Below are 23413 nucleotides of genomic sequence, written 5' to 3'. Positions count from 1 at the left end.
GACATGCCAACAGCTCCACCCTTATTTTCTTCCACATCTATGGCTGCGAGGAAAAAGCTCAGTTTTCCTAAAAGAGCCGCTGGCGGGGATGCTGATAACATCTGGTCCAGACTGAAGGACCTGCCAATCATTGCAGACATGTCTACTGTCGCTGCATTGGATGCTGTCACAATAGAAAAAATGGTGGAGGATTACTTTGCTGACACCATCCAAGTAGACATGTCAGACAGTCCATATTGTTACTGGCAGGAAAAAAGGCAGTTTGGAAGCCCCTGTACAAACTGGCTCTATTTTACCTGAGTTGTCCCCCCTCCAGTGTGTACTCGGAAAGAGTTTTTAGTGCAGCGGGGAACCTGGTCAGTGAGCGGCGAAGGAGGTTCCTTCCTCAGAACGTTGAAAAAATGATGTTTATAAAAATGAATAATCAATTCCTCAATGAAGTACAGCACTGCCCTCCAGATAGTACAGAGGGACCTGTGGTTGTGGAGTCCAGCGGGGACGAATTGATAATTAGATTAGATGATGGTGCAATGATGTTCTCCATGGCAGCAGCTCCCCCATGTGGCATATAATGGAACTACATCTTATAACAGACTCACATGCATTATAATAAATAGTTTTATTATTAGTTACATTTTGGACAATATACTTTCTCTTTCAGAATGGTGAGATGGAGCCTGATAATCTGTTTCCAATGGATTGTGACGTGTCTGCCAGATGTCTGTAGAAAGATGAACAGTATAAGAATAGCATTTGTAATATAATATATTATACAAGTATTTATTCTACATTTGCACCTAACAGCAGGACTGTTACTGAACATCAGGGTGAAAAGAGAATTGAGCGCGTCTCTGGTCCTGGCACAGCCGTACACACCCGGATTGTTACTGAACACTTCCTCGATGCGTAAGGAAGACGGGTGTGTTTGGTTGTTGTCAGGTGTAGAATGAGATTTAGTTCCTGTCGGCCCTACAGGACCATACAGAGGATGACAAGACGGTTTCAGCATCATCATTGGAAGGATTCTTTACTGTAAGTGTGGTTAAGCTACCTAATCACTTACACCATGTGGGGGTGACGGCAGAATGTTAGAATGGATCATAGTGTCTTAATAATGAGTAGAAGACATTATCTTTAACCTTTATTGTGTAACTGTATAACGGTATTATGCATGATACAATTGTATAATTGTTATTATGTAACTGTGTATTGTGGAATACTATAATTATCTGACACAGATATAAGCTTGGTTTATATCCATATAAGATAGTCTCCTCCCATACAGGATGTGAACATATGATATTAACCTCAGAGTGACCATCGCACCAGACAGACCATTTATACTGAGCAGACACTTATCCAGCGCAGGTGGGCGACACAGATCTTAGATTTAACTGTTGAGTTATATAAAAAGCTCCTAATGACATTTACTGGTAGAAGACATAAAGGATCAGCGCCCCATTCGTGTGCTAACAGGCTCCAACCACAGATAGACATTTGTATTGTAAAATCTATTTGCAGTAATTTTACCTTCCTATCCCTGAGACTGTATAGTATTCTGAATGTGTGTGTGTGTGTGGGGGGGGGGGGGTTGGTATAGTACAGTGTGGGCTGTTAGTGTTGCATATTATTAGTCGTGACTGAAAGAAGGTTTAGCTAATTACTAGGGATCCTAAACTAGTAACATCACTAGGAGATCACAGCTGTACATCATATACCAGTGACATCACTGGGAGATCACAGCTGTACATCATATACCAGTGACATCACTAGGAGATCACAGCTGTACATCATATACCAGTGACATCACTAGGAGATCACAGCTGTACATCATATACCAGTGACATCACTGGGAGATCACAGCTGTACATCATATACCAGTGACATCACTAGGAGATCACAGCTGTACATCATATACCAGTGACATCACTAGGAGATCACAGCTGTACATCATATACCAGTGACATCACTGGGAGATCACAGCTGGACATCATATACCAGTGACATCACTAGGAGATCACAGCTGTACATCATATACCAGTGACATCACTAGGAGATCACAGCTGTACATCATATACCAGTGACATCACTAGGAGATCACAGCTGTACATCATATACCAGTGACATCACTGGGAGATCACAGCTGTACATCATATACCAGTGACATCACTAGATCACAGCTGTACATCATATACCAGTGACATCACTGGGAGATCACAGCTGTACATCATATACCAGTGACATCACTGGGGGATCACAGCTGTACATCATATACCAGTGACATCACTGGGAGATCACAGCTGTACATCATATACCAGTGACATCACTAGGAGATCACAGCTGTACATCATATACCAGTGACATCACTGGGAGATCACAGCTGTACATCATATACCAGTGACATCACTGGGAGATCACAGCTGTACATCATATACCAGTGACATCACTAGGAGATCACAGCTGTACATCATATACCAGTGACATCACTGGGAGATCACAGCTGTACATCATATACCAGTGACATCACTAGGAGATCACAGCTGTACATCATATACCAGTGACATCACTAGGAGATCACAGCTGTACATCATATACCAGTGACATCACTAGGAGATCACAGCTGGACATCATATACCAGTGACATCACTAGGAGATCACAGCTGTACATCATATACCAGTGACATCACTAGGAGATCACAGCTGTACATCATATACCAGTGACATCACTAGATCACAGCTGTACATCATATACCAGTGACATCACTGGGAGATCACAGCTGTACATCATATACCAGTGACATCACTAGGAGATCACAGCTGTACATCATATACCAGTGACATCACTGGGGGATCACAGCTGTACATCATATACCAGTGACATCACTAGGAGATCACAGCTGTACATCATATACCAGTGACATCACTAGGAGATCACAGCTGTACATCATATACCAGTGACATCACTGAGAGATCACAGCTGGACATCATATACCAGTGACATCACTGGGAGATCACAGCTGTACATCATATACCAGTGACATCACTAGGAGATCACAGCTGTACATCATATACCAGTGACATCACTAGGAGATCACAGCTGTACATCATATACCAGTGACATCACTAGGAGATCACAGCTGTACATCATATACCAGTGACATCACTGGGGGATCACAGCTGTACATCATATACCAGTGACATCACTAGGAGATCACAGCTGTACATCATATACCAGTGACATCACTGAGAGATCACAGCTGGACATCATATACCAGTGACATCACTGGGAGATCACAGCTGTACATCATATACCAGTGACATCACTAGGAGATCACAGCTGTACATCATATACCAGTGACATCACTAGGAGATCACAGCTGGACATCATATACCAGTGACATCACTAGGAGATCACAGCTGGACATCATATACCAGTGACATCACTAGGAGATCACAGCTGTACATCATATACCAGTGACATCACTGGGAGATCACAGCTGTACATCATATACCAGTGACATCACTGGGAGATCACAGTTGTACATCATATACCAGTGACATCACTAGGAGATCACAGCTGTACATCATATACCAGTGACATCACTAGGAGATCACAGCTGTACATCATATACCAGTGACATCACTAGGAGATCACAGCTGTACATCATATACCAGTGACATCACTGGGAGATCACAGCTGTACATCATATACCAGTGACATCACTAGGAGATCACAGCTGTACATCATATACCAGTGACATCACTAGGAGATCACAGCTGTACATCATATACCAGTGACATCACTAGGAGATCACAGCTGTACATCATATACCAGTGACATCACTGGGAGATCACAGCTGTACATCATATACCAGTGACATCACTGGGAGATCACAGCTGTACATCATATACCAGTGACATCACTAGGAGATCACAGCTGTACATCATATACCAGTGACATCACTGGGAGATCACAGCTGTACATCATATACCAGTGACATCACTGGGAGATCACAGCTGTACATCATATACCAGTGACATCACTAGGAGATCACAGCTGTACATCATATACCAGTGACATCACTAGGAGATCACAGCTGTACATCATATACCAGTGACATCACTAGGAGATCACAGCTGTACATCATATACCAGTGACATCACTAGGAGATCACAGCTGTACATCATATACCAGTGACATCACTAGGAGATCACAGCTGTACATCATATACCAGTGACATCACTGGGAGATCACAGCTGTACATCATATACCAGTGACATCACTAGGAGATCACAGCTGTACATCATATACCAGTGACATCACTGGGAGATCACAGCTGTACATCATATACCAGTGACATCACTAGGAGATCACAGCTGTACATCATATACCAGTGACATCACTGGGAGATCACAGCTGTACATCATATACCAGTGACATCACTAGGAGATCACAGCTGTACATCATATACCAGTGACATCACTAGGAGATCACAGCTGTACATCATATACCAGTGACATCACTGGGAGATCACAGCTGTACATCATATACCAGTGACATCACTAGGAGATCACAGCTGTACATCATATACCAGTGACATCACTGGGAGATCACAGCTGTACATCATATACCAGTGACATCACTAGGAGATCACAGCTGTACATCATATACCAGTGACATCACTAGGAGATCACAGCTGTACATCATATACCAGTGACATCACTAGGAGATCACAGCTGTACATCATATACCAGTGACATCACTAGGAGATCACAGCTGTACATCATATACCAGTGACATCACTGGGAGATCACAGCTGTACATCATATACCAGTGACATCACTGGGAGATCACAGCTGTACATCATATACCAGTGACATCACTGGGAGATCACAGTTGTACATCATATACCAGTGACATCACTAGGAGATCACAGTTGTACATCATATACCAGTGACATCACTAGGAGATCACAGCTGTACATCATATACCAGTGACATCACTGGGAGATCACAGCTGTACATCATATACCAGTGACATCACTGGGAGATCACAGCTGTACATCATATACCAGTGACATCACTAGGAGATCACAGCTGTACATCATATACCAGTGACATCACTAGGAGATCACAGTTGTACATCATATACCAGTGACATCACTAGGAGATCACAGCTGTATATCATATACCAGTGACATCACTGGGAGATCACAGCTGTACATCATATACCAGTGACATCACTAGATCACAGCTGTACATCATATACCAGTGACATCACTAGATCACAGCTGTACATCATATACCAGTGACTTTAGGCTGCTATTTCATTTAGAGATGATATAAGACATTTTACCTTCCGGCTGTCAGTGGGCCGGTGCCCAGGACCTCCAGGAGCTCCATGGTCCTGGGTAGAAGAGATCTCTGCAGCGGACACTGAATTTCCTTACATCCGTCATACTGTAATGTTGCTTCTCCAAGAAGTTGGGTACCTGGAATATGAAGACATTACACCATAACTCACACAGAAATGATTCCGCCCCACAACAATCTCCAGCGGTAATCAGGACGTATACACATTAGAGACGGACCGAGAGACACGGAGATATGTTGGTGTAGATAATTAGCTTATTTCATTAGCAGGTAGATCCTATCAGACACATCTCCCTGGTTACATCATCAGCGGGAGCTATTTATATCGTTACATGTAAGGATCACCTATTACACTGTAAGTCTGTTGTCTACAGGTAGATGTGGTAACAGCTGGTGGCACCATCTGGACATCCGACCATACAGGTCTCCTGGGCCCTTCTCACTATTTCCTATATGCTTCTGCCTAGTTCCCCACCGCAGACGATCTGTGACTCCATTTCATCCCAGCATGAGCCCTTTACCCCACAGTTCCCATAATTATTATGGGGTCTCCCCACCATGGGCATTGTATTGTTTGCACAATTTAGCTGCTCCATTCCTTTATCTACCAAAATCTGCCGTCCTATAATAACCGCTAACAATAATAATATATAATAATAATAATGTATGGTGTCACCCAGCATCTGCCTATCAGATAAAGAGCCCAGGCAGGAGGAACTCGGGGTCCATGTACATAGAGAGGAGCTGCTGGATGACCTGCGCTGGGCGTATCTACGCGGATGTACTGATGAGAGACTATGAGGCTGACTATTACCATCCGTACGGCTCTATTCCTTCACCCGGTATATTATGGGCATTACGTCAGTGTCGCTTATCTATGGGGCATTACGTCAGTATCGCTTATCTATGGGGCATTACGTCAGTATCACTTATCTATGGGGCATTACGTCAGTATCGCTTATCTATGGGGCATTACGTCAGTATCGCTTATCTATGGGGCATTACGTCAGTATCGCTTATCTATGGGGCATTACGTCAGTATCGCTTATCTATGGGACATTACGTCAGTGTCGCTTATCTATGGGGCATTACGTCAGTATCGCTTATCCATGGGGCATTACGTCAGTATCGCTTATCTATGGGGCATTACATCAGTATCGCTTATCTATGGGGCATTATGTCAGTATCGCTTATCTATGGGGCATTACGTCAGTATCGCTTATCTATGGGGCATTACGTCAGTATCGCTTATCCATGGGGCATTACATCAGTATCGCTTATCTATGGGACATTACGTCAGTATCGCTTATCTATGGGACATTACGTCAGTATCGCTTATCTATGGGACATTACATCAGTATCGCATATCCATGGGGCATTACGTCAGTATCGCTTATCCATGGGACATTACGTCAGTATCGCATATCCATGGGGCATTACGTCAGTATCGCTTATCTATGGGACATTACGTCAGTATCGCTTATCTATGGGACATTACATCAGTATCGCATATCCATGGGGCATTACGTCAGTATCGCTTATCCATGGGACATTACGTCAGTATCGCTTATCCATGGGACATTACGTCAGTATCGCTTATCTATGGGACATTACATCAGTATCGCTTATCTATGGGTCATTACGTCAGTATCGCATATCTATGGGGCATTACGTCAGTATCGCTTATCTATGGGACATTACGTCAGTATCGCTTATCTATGGGACATTACGTCAGTATCGCTTATCTATGGGACATTACGTCAGTATCGCTTATCTATGGGACATTACGTCAGTATCGCTTATCTATGGGGCATTACGTCAGTATCGCTTATCTATGGGGCATTACGTCAGTATCGCTTATCTATGGGGCATTACGTCAGTATCGCATATCTATGGGGCATTACGTCAGTATCGCTTATCCATGGGACATTACGTCAGTATCGCTTATCCATGGGACATTACGTCAGTATCGCTTATCCATGGAACATTACGTCAGTATCGCTTATCTATGGGACATTACGTCAGTATCGCTTATCTATGGGACATTACGTCAGTATCGCTTATCTATGGGACATTACGTCAGTATCGCATATCCATGGGGCATTACGTCAGTATCGCTTATCCATGGGACATTACGTCAGTATCGCTTATCTATGGGACATTACGTCAGTATCGCATATCTATGGGGCATTACGTCAGTATCGCTTATCTATGGGGCATTACGTCAGTGTCGCTTATCCATGGGGCATTACGTCAGTATCGCTTATCCATGGGGCATTACGTCAGTATCGCTTATCCATGGGACATTACGTCAGTATCGCTTATCCATGGGGCATTACGTCAGTATCGCTTATCTATGGGGCATTACGTCAGTGTCGCTTATCCATGGGGCATTACGTCAGTGTCGCTTATCCATGGGGCATTACGTCAGTATCGCTTATCCATGGGACATTACGTCAGTATCGCTTATCCATGGGACATTACGTCAGTATCGCTTATCCATGGGGCATTACGTCAGTATCGCTTATCCATGGGGCATTACGTCAGTGTCGCTTATCTATGGGACATTACGTCAGTATCGCTTATCTATGGGACATTACGTCAGTATCGCTTATCTATGGGACATTACGTCAGTATCGCTTATCTATGGGACATTACGTCAGTATCGCTTATCTATGGGGCATTACGTCAGTATCGCTTATCTATGGGGCATTACGTCAGTATCGCTTATCTATGGGGCATTACGTCAGTATCGCTTATCTATGGGACATTACGTCAGTATCGCTTATCTATGGGACATTACGTCAGTATCGCTTATCTATGGGACATTACATCAGTATCGCTTATCTATGGGACATTACGTCAGTATCGCTTATCTATGGGGCATTACGTCAGTATCGCTTATCTATGGGGCATTACGTCAGTATCGCTTATCTATGGGGCATTACGTCAGTATCGCTTATCCATGGGGCATTACGTCAGTATCGCTTATCCATGGGGCATTACGTCAGTATCGCTTATCCATGGGGCATTACGTCAGTATCGCTTATCTATGGGACATTACGTCAGTATCGCTTATCTATGGGACATTACGTCAGTATCGCTTATCTATGGGGCATTACGTCAGTATCGCTTATCTATGGGGCATTACGTCAGTATCGCTTATCCATGGGGCATTACGTCAGTATCGCTTTTCCATGGGGCATTACGTCAGTATCGCTTATCCATGGGGCATTACGTCAGTATCGCTTATCTATGGGGCATTACGTCAGTGTCGCTTATCCATGGGGCATTACGTCAGTATCGCTTATCCATGGGGCATTACGTCAGTATCGCTTATCCATGGGACATTACGTCAGTATCGCTTATCCATGGGGCATTACGTCAGTATAGCTTATCTATGGGGCATTACGTCAGTGTCGCTTATCCATGGGGCATTACGTCAGTATCGCTTATCTATGGGGCATTACGTCAGTGTCGCTTATCCATGGGGCATTACGTCAGTATCGCTTATCCATGGGGCATTACGTCAGTATCGCTTATCTATGGGACATTACGTCAGTATCGCTTATCTATGGGGCATTACGTCAGTATCGCTTATCTATGGGGCATTACGTCAGTATCGCTTATCTATGGGGCATTACGTCAGTATCGCTTATCCATGGGGCATTACGTCAGTATCGCTTATCTATGGGACATTACGTCAGTATCGCTTATCTATGGGACATTACGTCAGTATCGCTTATCTATGGGACATTACGTCAGTATCGCTTATCTATGGGACATTACGTCAGTATCGCTTATCTATGGGGCATTACGTCAGTATCGCTTATCTATGGGGCATTACGTCAGTATCGCTTATCTATGGGGCATTACGTCAGTATCGCTTATCTATGGGGCATTACGTCAGTATCGCTTATCTATGGGGCATTACGTCAGTATCGCTTATCCATGGGGCATTACGTCAGTATCGCTTATCTATGGGGCATTACGTCAGTATCGCTTATCTATGGGGCATTACGTCAGTATCGCTTATCCATGGGGCATTACGTCAGTATCGCTTATCCATGGGGCATTACGTCAGTATCGCTTATCTATGGGGCATTACGTCAGTATCGCTTATCCATGGGGCATTACGTCAGTATCGCTTATCCATGGGGCATTACGTCAGTGTCGCTTATCTATGGGGCATTACGTCAGTGTCGCTTATCCATGGGGCATTACGTCAGTATCGCTTATCCATGGGGCATTACGTCAGTATCGCTTATCCATGGGACATTACGTCAGTATCGCTTATCCATGGGGCATTACGTCAGTATCGCTTATCTATGGGGCATTACGTCAGTATCGCTTATCCATGGGGCATTACGTCAGTATCGCTTATCCATGGGGCATTATGTCAGTGTCGCTTATCCATGGGGCATTACGTCAGTATCGCTTATCCATGGGGCATTACGTCAGTATCGCTTATCCATGGGACATTACGTCAGTATCGCTTATCCATGGGGCATTACGTCAGTATCGCTTATCCATGGGACATTACGTCAGTATCGCTTATCCATGGGGCATTACGTCAGTATCGCTTATCCATGGGGCATTACGTCAGTATCGCTTATCTATGTGGCATTACGTCAGTGTCGCTTATCCATGGGGCATTACGTCAGTATCGCTTATCCATGGGACATGACGTCAGTATCGCTTATCCATGGGGCATTACGTCAGTATCGCTTATCCATGGGGCATTACGTCAGTATCGCTTATCCATGGGGCATTACGTCAGTATCGCTTATCTATGGGGCATTACGTCAGTATCGCTTATCCATGGGACATTACGTCAGTATCGCTTATCTATGGTGGAGTTTGTTTATCAGATATTCCTTCTGGGCTTGTCTAGAGTACAATATACAATATACATACAATTATATATCCCTAAATAATGATATATTAATTAGCTGCAGCATCACTGCCCCAATATATACAGAACAGAAGCAGTCGATATGTCTGCTCCTACTTCCAGCACCATCTGTCCTAACTCTAATCTGTCTCACACAGATAGAAACCGTTTAATAACAAACATATTATACTCTTCTCTTACTGCTTTCTGTTATAGTATCACAAGACGTATCCATCTATCACACAGTGTTACTTTATGGTCACATGATAAGAGGAAGAACTTAACGATGATCAGTAATTGAAGTATTTATAGGTCAGTTCCTATTACCTAACATTGAGTTATTCTTTCAAAGTTGTTGTGTAATATCTTTAAGAGTTCGGGGCTGCGTGTGAGCTGAGCGCTATAAGAATTTATCTACATATACATAGCATGAAATATAATCATTCATGTATGACTACAGACAAACAATTTGTACGGTTAATATACAATTACTTCATGTCTATATCTCAGACACCTTTATATGGTGATTCTGCCCTAGTGTCATATAACTTACTAGCAGCTCAGAGATACAAACACATATTTACTTCATACTTACCAACTTTTCCTCGTTGGCTTCAGGGAGATCCCGAGGGAGGTGGGCGTGCGGGGGCGGGGCTTGATGAATCACATCATTTTTGCACCACCCCCTAAACGATTGTCACAATGTTGGCCAATTACAGCAGAGGGTGGGGCTAAAATGCGTCATTAAGCCCTGCCCCCGCCACTTATCTATTGCGGGGACGAGAACCGGGAGGTTGCCCTGCTCTCCCGGGAGGTCTCCCAGAAATGCGGGAGTCTCCCGGTCATTCCGGGACAGCGGCGCACGCAGGATTGCTAGGGGGGTAGCTCTATTTCGGCAGCACTGTACTATACAGCAGCCGCTGTGCTGTCAAAGGCGCTTCTTTGACAGTGCCATGGCTGCTGTATAGTACAGCGCCAATATGTGGGGCGCTTCGTTAGCGGAGGGGAGGGGTTTCTGGAGACCCAGAAACTCCCCCTGCAGGGAGTAGGCAACTATGCGTTAAAGAAAAGCAGCTAATGAATCTCTAGAGACTGAAGTGTCTTTTACATTAATGGACATATAGATAGTTAGTGCTGGGGAGGGAGCATAAATAGCTGGATCTGTGTTGTTGGCGGGGCAACCAACGCCAGCCAGTGGCCGGGGACTAGTGAGGGGATCGAGTCTCTAGTTAGCAGCAGAGTCGTGTGGAATTGTAAATATTTCAGTTTGTTTGTTTACTGGGACTACAAGACTTCCTGACTATACCATCCAGACATCCCTGAATAAAACTGCAGCAAAGTGGTTCAACAAATATGTGTCAGCAGCATTGACTGGCGTGTCTGTCACAATATATATATATTACGGGGACATTATTATAGAAGTATAACTCACATTAGTGTTGTTGCGATAGTTGACCTTGATCTCGTACAACAGAGGGAAGAACGATGAGGAATGTGACCAAGATGAAGGCTGGGTCCAGGATATCTGCTCAGTGGTGACTTTCACGATCTCTGGGGCCTCGGGAGTCACTATAAAACAGCACACCATGAGGATGTTACAGGGCATATCAGTAGATTGCAGTGTGTGGAGATAGACCAGAGGAATCATCATGTCTGGAACAACTCCATAGAACAGCGCTATGTGTGTGTGATACAAACATGCACAAAATATGAACAAATAAATGATAAATATCCAAAAAAAATGATAAAGAAAACGTGAAGTTTCTTATAAAATGGGGAATCCCTGTCTATGTTGGGATGAGTTGAACATTTCTCATTGCTCCTATATGTCCCTACTTTATCTTACTATACTATACTCTGCCCGGGACTATAGTCACCTAAACAGATGTATCATAATGGTGCCAGTACACGTCTATCCTTTATATATAGAGCTAGTTCTCCATCTATAGTAATGTAGAATATTAGGTAATCTGGTCGCTGGAAGGATCTACATGAAAAAACAGTCAGTATTTAACTTCTGTGCAAAACAAAAAAATAATTTGCACCCTTTGTATTGTAACATGGTTTTGTCCAGGAGACTGAAATAAGAAGTTTCTTAAGTTAAGATCTTTAATGAATGAGGCCCTAGAATCTGATTGGTCGTTATAGGCAACATCTCCACTCAAACCTGCTGTAAACTGACAGCTTGATACATTACCCCCAGGACTCTCTCTGGGTGGTGTTTATATGTTTTCCCCGTGTTTTTGGGTTTCCTCCCACAGGTCAAAGACATACTTGTAGGTTCATTGGCTGTTGAGTGAACCCTATAGATTGTAAGCTCCTATGCGGCAGGGACTGATGACATATTCTCTGGTGGCACTATATAAATATGCGTCAATCACACAAATCAATCTAAGTATATCTTGTGCGGGAGAGCCAGTCTCTGGTAAGTCAGCCGACTGGTGACTGCTCTGTGATAATATACCTTTCTGGTTACTCTTCCAGGTCCTCATCAGTACCAGAGCAGAGAGGCAGAGTTGGCCGCATCATGCAAGTGAATTGTGCATTTCCTCCCATACACAGTCGTCTCACGTATCGCTGCCTCAGGGTTATAACAAGTTACCATCATCAGCGCATATTTGCCCTACAGCCTCAGGGGTATACTCGTGTTTCTGCAGGTCTGCACGAGCCGCCTTTGTGTAAGAATGCAGGTGGGTGGAAGCCCCCGTTTATATGCGCAGAGCGAGATCACACAACGTACCCTGCGCAAACTAGTGAGCATCGCCCTCTGCATCAGCCGCTAGTGTTGTTGTATTGATGGATTCACCTCCTATATACACTATATGTCATGTTATAGAACCTTGTATTACACATCTCGCACACAGTGCTGTTCTACGTGTTGTTGCTGTCACTGTTTAGAGGGATCCTGGGCTTCACTCCTGGTTGTAATACGTATAGATTAAGAACTGAGATCTGCATAGGAACGAAGGATAATAAAAGTTTCACTGTATCTTTAACTGAGTATACTCTGGAGTGTTAACAGTTAACTATTTAGAGATGCCCATCCGGTGTCATAGGGGAGGGGTGTCAGCGGCTAGAAGTGGGATGAGCGGAGTTGTACTCAGCCCTTGCAGATCTGGATGTTGCCCACCCACCCTCCCTGCTTCATGGATTCCTGAGTTTCGTGAGGAATCAACTGGATATCGTTTCTGGATGGGAATCAGCTGGAGGCTGTCCGTGAATGTGGATGGAGTTTTGGCCGGACATTTACAGTATAGGGCACGTTGAACCCACCTCTCTTCGAGTGAATCGGCTATTAGTCTCGGATCAGGTACCACCCCTGTGGGTTGCCCTGTGGTTGCTTTACGTATAGCCCAGAGGATGGGCGGGTTCTGTAGAATCGGGACGTCGTGCCCCGTCCAGGTAGATATGTGCACCTTTGGTGTGATTGGTCCACCAGTTGAACCCATGGGAAGTCCTAAGGAGATGCTGGGACAGCTGGGTTTTGCCTGGCGATGTCGGACTGACTGCTTTATTCTCCTCCACCATAGTTAAATAAATTATTTAATTTTGCCACACTCAAGTCTTGTGTCGTTACTCTAAAGTTTTTAGTGGTATAAGAGTAAGAAAGTAAAGAGGTGAAGATATCAGACATAAACCTTTTAATATTTTTATGTAATCATGTCTGGTAGATAATTTATCCTTTATTCCATGTTCATTATCTATGAGGTGGTCAGTATGTGTCCATATCTCAACTCACCGATATCTCTGAGATAATACGATTGGTTTCCAGTCAGATAATCACTATTTGTTATGATGTCGACAGACACATGAATGGCGTTCACCTGCTCCGCGAAGGGGCAGAACTCGGGGATGGTCAGGTTGAACTGTATGGAATGTACTCTGTCCTGAGATATCTTGAATTCCGTCCAGTTCTGGTCTATTACGGAGCTGTAGGAGAAAGATCACAGTACTGAGGATCTGCGCTATTCATACATTAGGGGCCTGATTCATTAAGGATTTTAAATTAAGAAGTTTCTTATTTCAGTCTCCTGGACAAAACCATGTTACATACAATGCCAGGGGTGCAAATTAGTTTTCTGTTTTGCACATAAGTTAAATACTGACTGTTTTTTCATGTAACACACAAATACTTGATAGCTTATTTGTACACTGACATTTAAAGTTGATATTTGTGTGTTACATGAAAAAACAGTCACTACTTAACTTATGTGCATATATATATGTATAAATAGTGTGTGTGTGTAAAAAAAATATATATGTATGTAAAAAAAAAACTGATTATATATATACATATATATATAGGGGCCCCCTTAACTTACCTTAAGTCCGATCCTCTTCTTTTTTCCGCGCCGCTGAGTCTCTTCTGCCCTCTTCCGTGCTGTGCTCCCAGTGAATGCTCCCAGTGAATGCTCCCAGTGAATGCTGGGGGGGCGTGACATCACTGTGAGCACAGCACGGAAGAGGGGACCAGGGAGGGAGCCCGATCACCACTGATGTGACCACAAGGTAAGTATTTTAAAAATAAATTTTTATTTTTTTTTAGGATTCGGACGGGCCCCCCTTGCCTGCAGGGCCCCCGGGCACCTGCCCATCGTGCCCAATGGAAGAGATGGCCCTGGCCCCCAGCCATTCACTTCTAAATTCCCACTTAGACCACTGATACCATGAGATTACCATCATGAGGACCCACTGGGGTAATGACTACTTACCTGTTAGCTTTCGCCCTCACCAGACATGGACAAGCGAGTTCCTCTGCGATAGAACAGCGGAGCTCCGTGCTTGTGTACGCGGCTACGGTACAGTGGACAGGCAACCTGTGTTCTGAGAGAAGAGAGGCAGCTTGATCTCAGGTACATTAGCAGGAGGATGGTGTAGTGTATAGAGGTGGGCCTGCTCCTCACAAATCTTCCAGTGTTTTCTCACAATATGAAAAGCATGGAGCAAGGAATTGTGGGTAAACTAGATATGCAAATGATTACCTTCTTACCTGCAGCCCAGTGTATGGGTGTCCTTGGGCTGGCGTCCCCCCAGTTATAATGTTTCTGTTGACCTGCCCATTCCTCAGAACCCAGGCATAACTCAATTGGGTGAATTATAAATAGCTTAATATCAAATTAATTCTATTTTCCCGATGTATCTTCCGTTGTGACACCAAGACAAGATATAGGAAAATATTGGATGCAGCATGGCACTTTAGCAATACATACAGGTGCTACTGATATTCCTTGCAGAGAGCCCACCATACAACCTTGTCCACATCTCTGGGGGTATGGTGGTCTAGGTCACCGACACATGCCATGTGTGGAGATAGACCAGAGGGTCCATCATGTCTGGGGGTATGGTGGTCTAGGTCACCGACACATGCCATGTGTGGAGATAGACCAGAGGGTCCATCATGTCTGGGGGTATGGTGGTCTAGGTCACCGACACATGCCATGTGTGGAGATAGACCAGAGGGTCCATCATGTCTGGGGGTATGGTGGTCTAGGTCACCAACACATGCCATGTGTGGAGATAGACCAGAGGGGACTGAGATTACCATGTGCTGATCTGTACATTGCCCTCTGTATAACTGGGCTGTTACTACCCCAAATACACACACTGCAGCTGTGAAACAAAAGGGAGAATTGCTGCTCCCTATAAGAAGCATATATACCTAACCAAACAGCTCAGCGCAAAAGTGTGGTCAATGGATAGTTAGGTTGTATAAAAATATAAACATATATCTATATTTAAAAAGTGAAAAAAATAATTAATAATAAACAAAATAAAAAAACTAATAATCCAAAAATCTAGAAACCAGGGAGGATTCAAAAACGGTCACTGAATAAAAAAGTATAACACTTTAATAATACATGTAGTAGAAACATAAAAATCAGCAAGCAATTAAAACGCTAATAAATGAGTATCAATCGCAATAATAATCGGATAGGCTGAAACAGTACTAAATGTGGTAGAATTAAATGTCCATGAATAAAGGGTTAAATACCCCACTCACATGTCTTCATAGGACTGATGTATTAGTTTCCACAAGCACAGAACAACAGCAGCAATAGAATGATGGATAATATATATGGACCGGATAATCGAGCCCTCTAATATATAGAGTGATCTAGATAGAAAGATGGTATAATATGAACAGAGAGCCGTCCTATAACTCCGTTGTTTGGAGGTTTACCGGTTTGTAGCTGTCCCGTTACAAGATGCTGTATAGTCCCGAAGTCGGATTAGCGAGCCCTCTGATATTCAGCGTATTGGGGGATAATTAGCGACAAGCCAACAGCCGCCACGATAGTCCGTAATCCCGAGGCTCTCCGGCTAATAGCTGGACCATAGCAAAGTGTAATCCAAAATTGGTTAGATGGTAGATATTCAGTAAGTAGTAAAACTTGTTGGCTCTATAATCCGACTTCGGGACTATACAGCAGGTATTATTAAAGTCTTATACTTTTTATTCAGTGAATGTTTTTTGAATCCTCCCTGGTTTCTAGATTTTTGGATTATTAGTTTTTTTTTAGTTTGTTTATTATTCATTATTTATTTCACTTTTTAAATATAGATATATGTTTATATTTTTATACAACTTAACTATCCATTGATCGCTCTGTATGACTGTGGAAATTATCATATTATCTCCATTACCTTCCTCCAGGATAAGGACGTAGAGGGAATAGCTCTGGGTCTTCTTGTCTTGGTTGAAACATGTGTAGGCCCCAGCGTGATGATGTTTCAGGCCCTGCAGTGTTACATTTTTCTGATGTTGATGTATTTTGCAGATCTTCGCCGGACAATTCCATACAATGTTCTCAGCTTCCAATGGGCACTTGATGGTGAGCACACTGTTCAGATGGGCAATATGGTCTAGTAAGAAAATTGTAGTATTTATAGAACGGTCCAAGAGAAGATTTAGCAGATTAATGTGTCTAGAACACTGTGTTTGGCCGACATACATGTGTCATATGGCTTATGTGTAATGTATGGGGCTGGGGGAGACAAGTGTGTTATAGATTGACATAAAATACATGTTATCTGCATAGAAGAGGCAACAGAGACATACAATGTACATGAGAAAATGTATAGAAATATTAACTTAATCACCTACTCTAATGACGAGGAGCATGAAGAGGAATTACTGAAACTTACATTTCAAATATTTGCTACGGACACAGTGGGCAGAACAATAGTGTCTAGTTGGCTGATACACCACACAGTGGGCACAGAACAATAGTGTCTAGTTGGCTGATACACCATACAGCGGGCACAGAACAATAGTGTCTAGTTGGCTGATACACCACACAGCGGGCACAGAACAATAGTGTCTAGTTGGCTGATACACCATACAGTGGGCACAGAACAATAGTGTCTAGTTGGCTGATACACCATACAGTGGGCACAGAACAATAGTGTCTAGTTGGCTGATACACCATACAGTGGGCACAGAACAATAGTGTCTAGTTGGCTGATACACCATACAGTGGGCACAGAACAATAGTGTCTAGTTGGCTGATACACCATACAGTGGGCACAGAACAATAGTGTCTAGTTGGCTGATACACCATACAGCGGGCACAGAACAATAGTGTCTAGTTGGCTGATACACCATACAGTGGGCACAGAACAATAGTGTCTAGTTGGCTGATACACCATACAGTGGGCACAGAACAATAGTGTCTAGTTGGCTGATACACCATACAGTGGGCACAGAACAATAGTGTCTAGTTGGCTGATACACCATACAGTGGGCACATAACAATAGTGTCTAGTTGGCTGATACACCATACAGTGGGCACAGAACAATAGTGTCTAGTTGGCTGATACACCATACAGTGGGCACAGAACAATAGTGTCTAGTTGGCTGATACACCATACAGCGGGCACAGAACAATAGTGTCTAGTTGGCTGATACACCATACAGTGGGCACATAACAATAGTGTCTAGTTGGCTGATACACCATACAGTGGGCACAGAACAATAGTGTCTAGTTGGCTGATACACCATACAGTGGGCACATAACAATAGTGTCTAGTTGGCTGATACACCATACAGTGGGCACAGAACAATAGTGTCTAGTTGGCTGATACACCATACAGTGGGCACAGAACAATAGTGTCTAGTTGGCTGATACACCATACAGTGGGCACAGAACAATAGTGTCTAGTTGGCTGATACACCACACAGTGGGCACAGAACAATAGTGTCTAGTTGGCTGATACACCACACAGTGGGCACAGAACAATAGTGTCTAGTTGGCTGATACACCATACAGTGGGCACAGAACAATAGTGTCTAGTTGGCTGATACACCATACAGTGGGCACAGAACAATAGTGTCTAGTTGGCTGATACACCACACAGTGGGCACAGAACAATAGTGTCTAGTTGGCTGATACACCACACAGTGGGCACAGAACAATAGTGTCTAGTTGGCTGATACACCACACAGTGGGCACAGAACAATAGTGTCTAGTTGGCTGATACACCATACAGTGGGCACAGAACAATAGTGTCTAGTTGGCTGATACACCATACAGTGGGCACAGAACAATAGTGTCTAGTTGGCTGATACACCATACAGTGGGCACAGAACAATAGTGTCTAGTTGGCTGATACACCATACAGTGGGCACAGAACAATAGTGTCTAGTTGGCTGATACACCACACAGTGGGCACAGAACAATAGTGTCTAGTTGGCTGATACACCACACAGTGGGCACAGAACAATAGTGTCTAGTTGGCTGATACACCACACAGTGGGCACAGAACAATAGTGTCTAGTTGGCTGATACACCATACAGTGGGCACAGAACAATAGTGTCTAGTTGGCTGATACACCATACAGTGGGCACAGAACAATAGTGTCTAGTTGGCTGATACACCACACAGTGGGCACAGAACAATAGTGTCTAGTTGGCTGATACACCATACAGTGGGCACAGAACAATAGTGTCTAGTTGGCTGATACACCATACAGTGGGCACAGAACAATAGTGTCTAGTTGGCTGATACACCACACAGTGGGCACAGAACAATAGTGTCTAGTTGGCTGATACACCACACAGTGGGCACAGAACAATAGTGTCTAGTTGGCTGATACACCACACAGTGGGCACAGAACAATAGTGTCTAGTTGGCTGATACACCATACAGTGGGCACAGAACAATAGTGTCTAGTTGGCTGATACACCATACAGTGGGCACAGAACAATAGTGTCTAGTTGGCTGATACACCATACAGTGGGCACAGAACAATAGTGTCTAGTTGGCTGATACACCATACAGTGGGCACAGAACAATAGTGTCTAGTTGGCTGATACACCATACAGTGGGCACAGAACAATAGTGTCTAGTTGGCTGATACACCATACAGCGGGCACAGAACAATAGTGTCTAGTTGGCTGATACACCATACAGTGGGCACAGAACAATAGTGTCTAGTTGGCTGATACACCATACAGTGGGCACAGAACAATAGTGTCTAGTTGGCTGATACACCATACAGTGGGCACAGAACAATAGTGTCTAGTTGGCTGATACACCATACAGTGGGCACATAACAATAGTGTCTAGTTGGCTGATACACCATACAGTGGGCACAGAACAATAGTGTCTAGTTGGCTGATACACCATACAGTGGGCACAGAACAATAGTGTCTAGTTGGCTGATACACCATACAGCGGGCACAGAACAATAGTGTCTAGTTGGCTGATACACCATACAGTGGGCACATAACAATAGTGTCTAGTTGGCTGATACACCATACAGTGGGCACAGAACAATAGTGTCTAGTTGGCTGATACACCATACAGTGGGCACAGAACAATAGTGTCTAGTTGGCTGATACACCATACAGTGGGCACAGAACAATAGTGTCTAGTTGGCTGATACACCATACAGTGGGCACAGAACAATAGTGTCTAGTTGGCTGATACACCATACAGTGGGCACAGAACAATAGTGTCTAGTTGGCTGATACACCACACAGTGGGCACAGAACAATAGTGTCTAGTTGGCTGATACACCACACAGTGGGCACAGAACAATAGTGTCTAGTTGGCTGATACACCATACAGTGGGCACAGAACAATAGTGTCTAGTTGGCTGATACACCATACAGTGGGCACAGAACAATAGTGTCTAGTTGGCTGATACACAACACAGTGGGCACAGAACAATAGTGTCTAGTTGGCTGATACACCACACAGTGGGCACAGAACAATAGTGTCTAGTTGGCTGATACACCATACAGTGGGCACAGAACAATAGTGTCTAGTTGGCTGATACACCATACAGTGGGCACAGAACAATAGTGTCTAGTTGGCTGATACACCATACAGTGGGCACAGAACAATAGTGTCTAGTTGGCTGATACACCATACAGTGGGCACAGAACAATAGTGTCTAGTTGGCTGATACACCATACAGTGGGCACAGAACAATAGTGTCTAGTTGGCTGATACACCACACAGTGGGCACAGAACAATAGTGTCTAGTTGGCTGATACACCACACAGTGGGCACAGAACAATAGTGTCTAGTTGGCTGATACACCACACAGTGGGCACAGAACAATAGTGTCTAGTTGGCTGATACACCACACAGTGGGCACAGAACAATAGTGTCTAGTTGGCTGATACACCATACAGTGGGCACAGAACAATAGTGTCTAGTTGGCTGATACACCACACAGTGGGCACAGAACAATAGTGTCTAGTTGGCTGATACACCACACAGTGGGCACAGAACAATAGTGTCTAGTTGGCTGATACACCATACAGTGGGCACAGAACAATAGTGTCTAGTTGGCTGATACACCACACAGTGGGCACAGAACAATAGTGTCTAGTTGGCTGATACACCACACAGTGGGCACAGAACAATAGTGTCTAGTTGGCTGATACACCACACAGTGGGCACAGAACAATAGTGTCTAGTTGGCTGATACACCACACAGTGGGCACAGAACAATAGTGTCTAGTTGGCTGATACACCATACAGTGGGCACAGAACAATAGTGTCTAGTTGGCTGATACACCATACAGTGGGCACAGAACAATAGTGTCTAGTTGGCTGATACACCATACAGTGGGCACAGAACAATAGTGTCTAGTTGGCTGATACACCATACAGTGGGCACAGAACAATAGTGTCTAGTTGGCTGATACACCATACAGTGGGCACAGAACAATAGTGTCTAGTTGGCTGATACACCATACAGTGGGCACAGAACAATAGTGTCTAGTTGGCTGATACACCACACAGTGGGCACAGAACAATAGTGTCTAGTTGGCTGATACACCACACAGTGGGCACAGAACAATAGTGTCTAGTTGGCTGATACACCACACAGTGGGCACAGAACAATAGTGTCTAGTTGGCTGATACACCACACAGTGGGCACAGAACAATAGTGTCTAGTTGGCTGATACACCACACAGTGGGCACAGAACAATAGTGTCTAGTTGGCTGATACACCATACAGTGGGCACAGAACAATAGTGTCTAGTTGGCTGATACACCATACAGTGGGCACAGAACAATAGTGTCTAGTTGGCTGATACACCATACAGTGGGCACAGAACAATAGTGTCTAGTTGGCTGATACACCATACAGTGGGCACAGAACAATAGTGTCTAGTTGGCTGATACACCATACAGTGGGCACAGAACAATAGTGTCTAGTTGGCTGATACACCATACAGTGGGCACAGAACAATAGTGTCTAGTTGGCTGATACACCATACAGTGGGCACAGAACAATAGTGTCTAGTTGGCTGATACACCATACAGTGGGCACAGAACAATAGTGTCTAGTTGGCTGATACACCATACAGTGGGCACAGAACAATAGTGTCTAGTTGGCTGATACACCATACAGTGGGCACAGAACAATAGTGTCTAGTTGGCTGATACACCACACAGTGGGCACAGAACAATAGTGTCTAGTTGGCTGATACACCATACAGTGGGCACAGAACAATAGTGTCTAGTTGGCTGATACACCACACAGTGGGCACAGAACAATAGTGTCTAGTTGGCTGATACACCATACAGTGGGCACAGAACAATAGTGTCTAGTTGGCTGATACACCATACAGTGGGCACAGAACAATAGTGTCTAGTTGGCTGATACACCACACAGTGGGCACAGAACAATAGTGTCTAGTTGGCTGATACACCATACAGTGGGCACAGAACAATAGTGTCTAGTTGGCTGATACACCACACAGTGGGCACAGAACAATAGTGTCTAGTTGGCTGATACACCATACAGTGGGCACAGAACGTGCCATTACAGAAACCATTGACCGTTATGGTGAATGTGTCTTCATGCAAACAGCCGATGTACCAGACAGCAGCATGTACTATATTTGAGGTGTTAATGATCTCTATACTAACGAACGTTCTATCTGCATCCACTGAACGCAAAGCACCACACCAAGGGGTGCAGGTGATTACCCAATCTCTATATAGTTGAAATATAGCCAAAAAAATAAACATTGTCACCAAAGAACATGGTTAATGAAAACATCATAAATAGAGGTTCCCTATGTTTAGAATGAACTCACAGTCTGATGGCCAGGTTAACGGAACCGACAGGAGATGATGAATAACCAATGATAAAAGTACAACAGTGAATGGATAGAAAGCCATCTGAAACATAAGACAAAGTTCGGAGTAAGTAGTTCTGTACTGTACCTTAGACACCGCACCTTATTAATCACATGGCGCCTACCCCCAATCATACTTAATGCAACCAACCCTTATGTATTCATCTCACCAACCAGTACCCAGCAGGATAAACTATCGGGGGGGGGGGTGTTATCGGGTAGAATAACCTGGGGGGGGGGGGGGGTGTAATCGGGTAGAATAACCTGGGGGGGTGTTATCGGGTAGAATAACCTGGGGGGGGGTGTTATCGGGTAGAATAACCTGGGGGGGTGTTATCGGGCAGAATAACCTGGGGGGGTGTTATCGGGTAGAATAACCTGGGGGGGGTGTTATCGGGTAGAATAACCTGGGGGGGGTGTTATCGGGCAGAATAACCTGGGGGGTGTTATCGGGCAGAATAACCTGGGGGGGTGTTATCGGGTAGAATAACCGGGGGGGGGTGTTATCGGGTAGAATAACCTGGGGGTGTTATCA

The 23413-nt window shown here is 44.1% G+C and overlaps 1 protein-coding gene across 1 annotated transcript in view; it reads right to left on the bottom strand.

Annotated features, from left to right (window-relative positions):
- Nucleotides 1–604: 604 nt before the first annotated feature.
- Nucleotides 605–23413, bottom strand: part of LOC142103644 (interleukin-12 subunit beta-like) — a 29615-nt gene continuing 6806 nt past the window's right edge. Inside the window, exons 2-8 of the mRNA XM_075187753.1 lie at nt 22837–22921; nt 16913–17131; nt 14980–15091; nt 14007–14197; nt 11700–11836; nt 5357–5492; nt 605–721 (exon numbers count right to left, since the gene is read on the bottom strand). Coding sequence (XP_075043854.1) covers nt 5367–5492; nt 11700–11836; nt 14007–14197; nt 14980–15091; nt 16913–17131; nt 22837–22921 — 870 coding nt within the window. The 3' untranslated portion in view covers nt 605–721; nt 5357–5366. The remainder of the gene's footprint in view (nt 722–5356; nt 5493–11699; nt 11837–14006; nt 14198–14979; nt 15092–16912; nt 17132–22836; nt 22922–23413) is intronic.

This window comes from Mixophyes fleayi, chromosome 1 (assembly GCF_038048845.1).
Source record: "Mixophyes fleayi isolate aMixFle1 chromosome 1, aMixFle1.hap1, whole genome shotgun sequence".
Classification (NCBI taxonomy): Eukaryota; Metazoa; Chordata; class Amphibia; order Anura; family Limnodynastidae; genus Mixophyes; species Mixophyes fleayi.
This window is presented reverse-complemented; position numbering and strand designations above follow the sequence as displayed.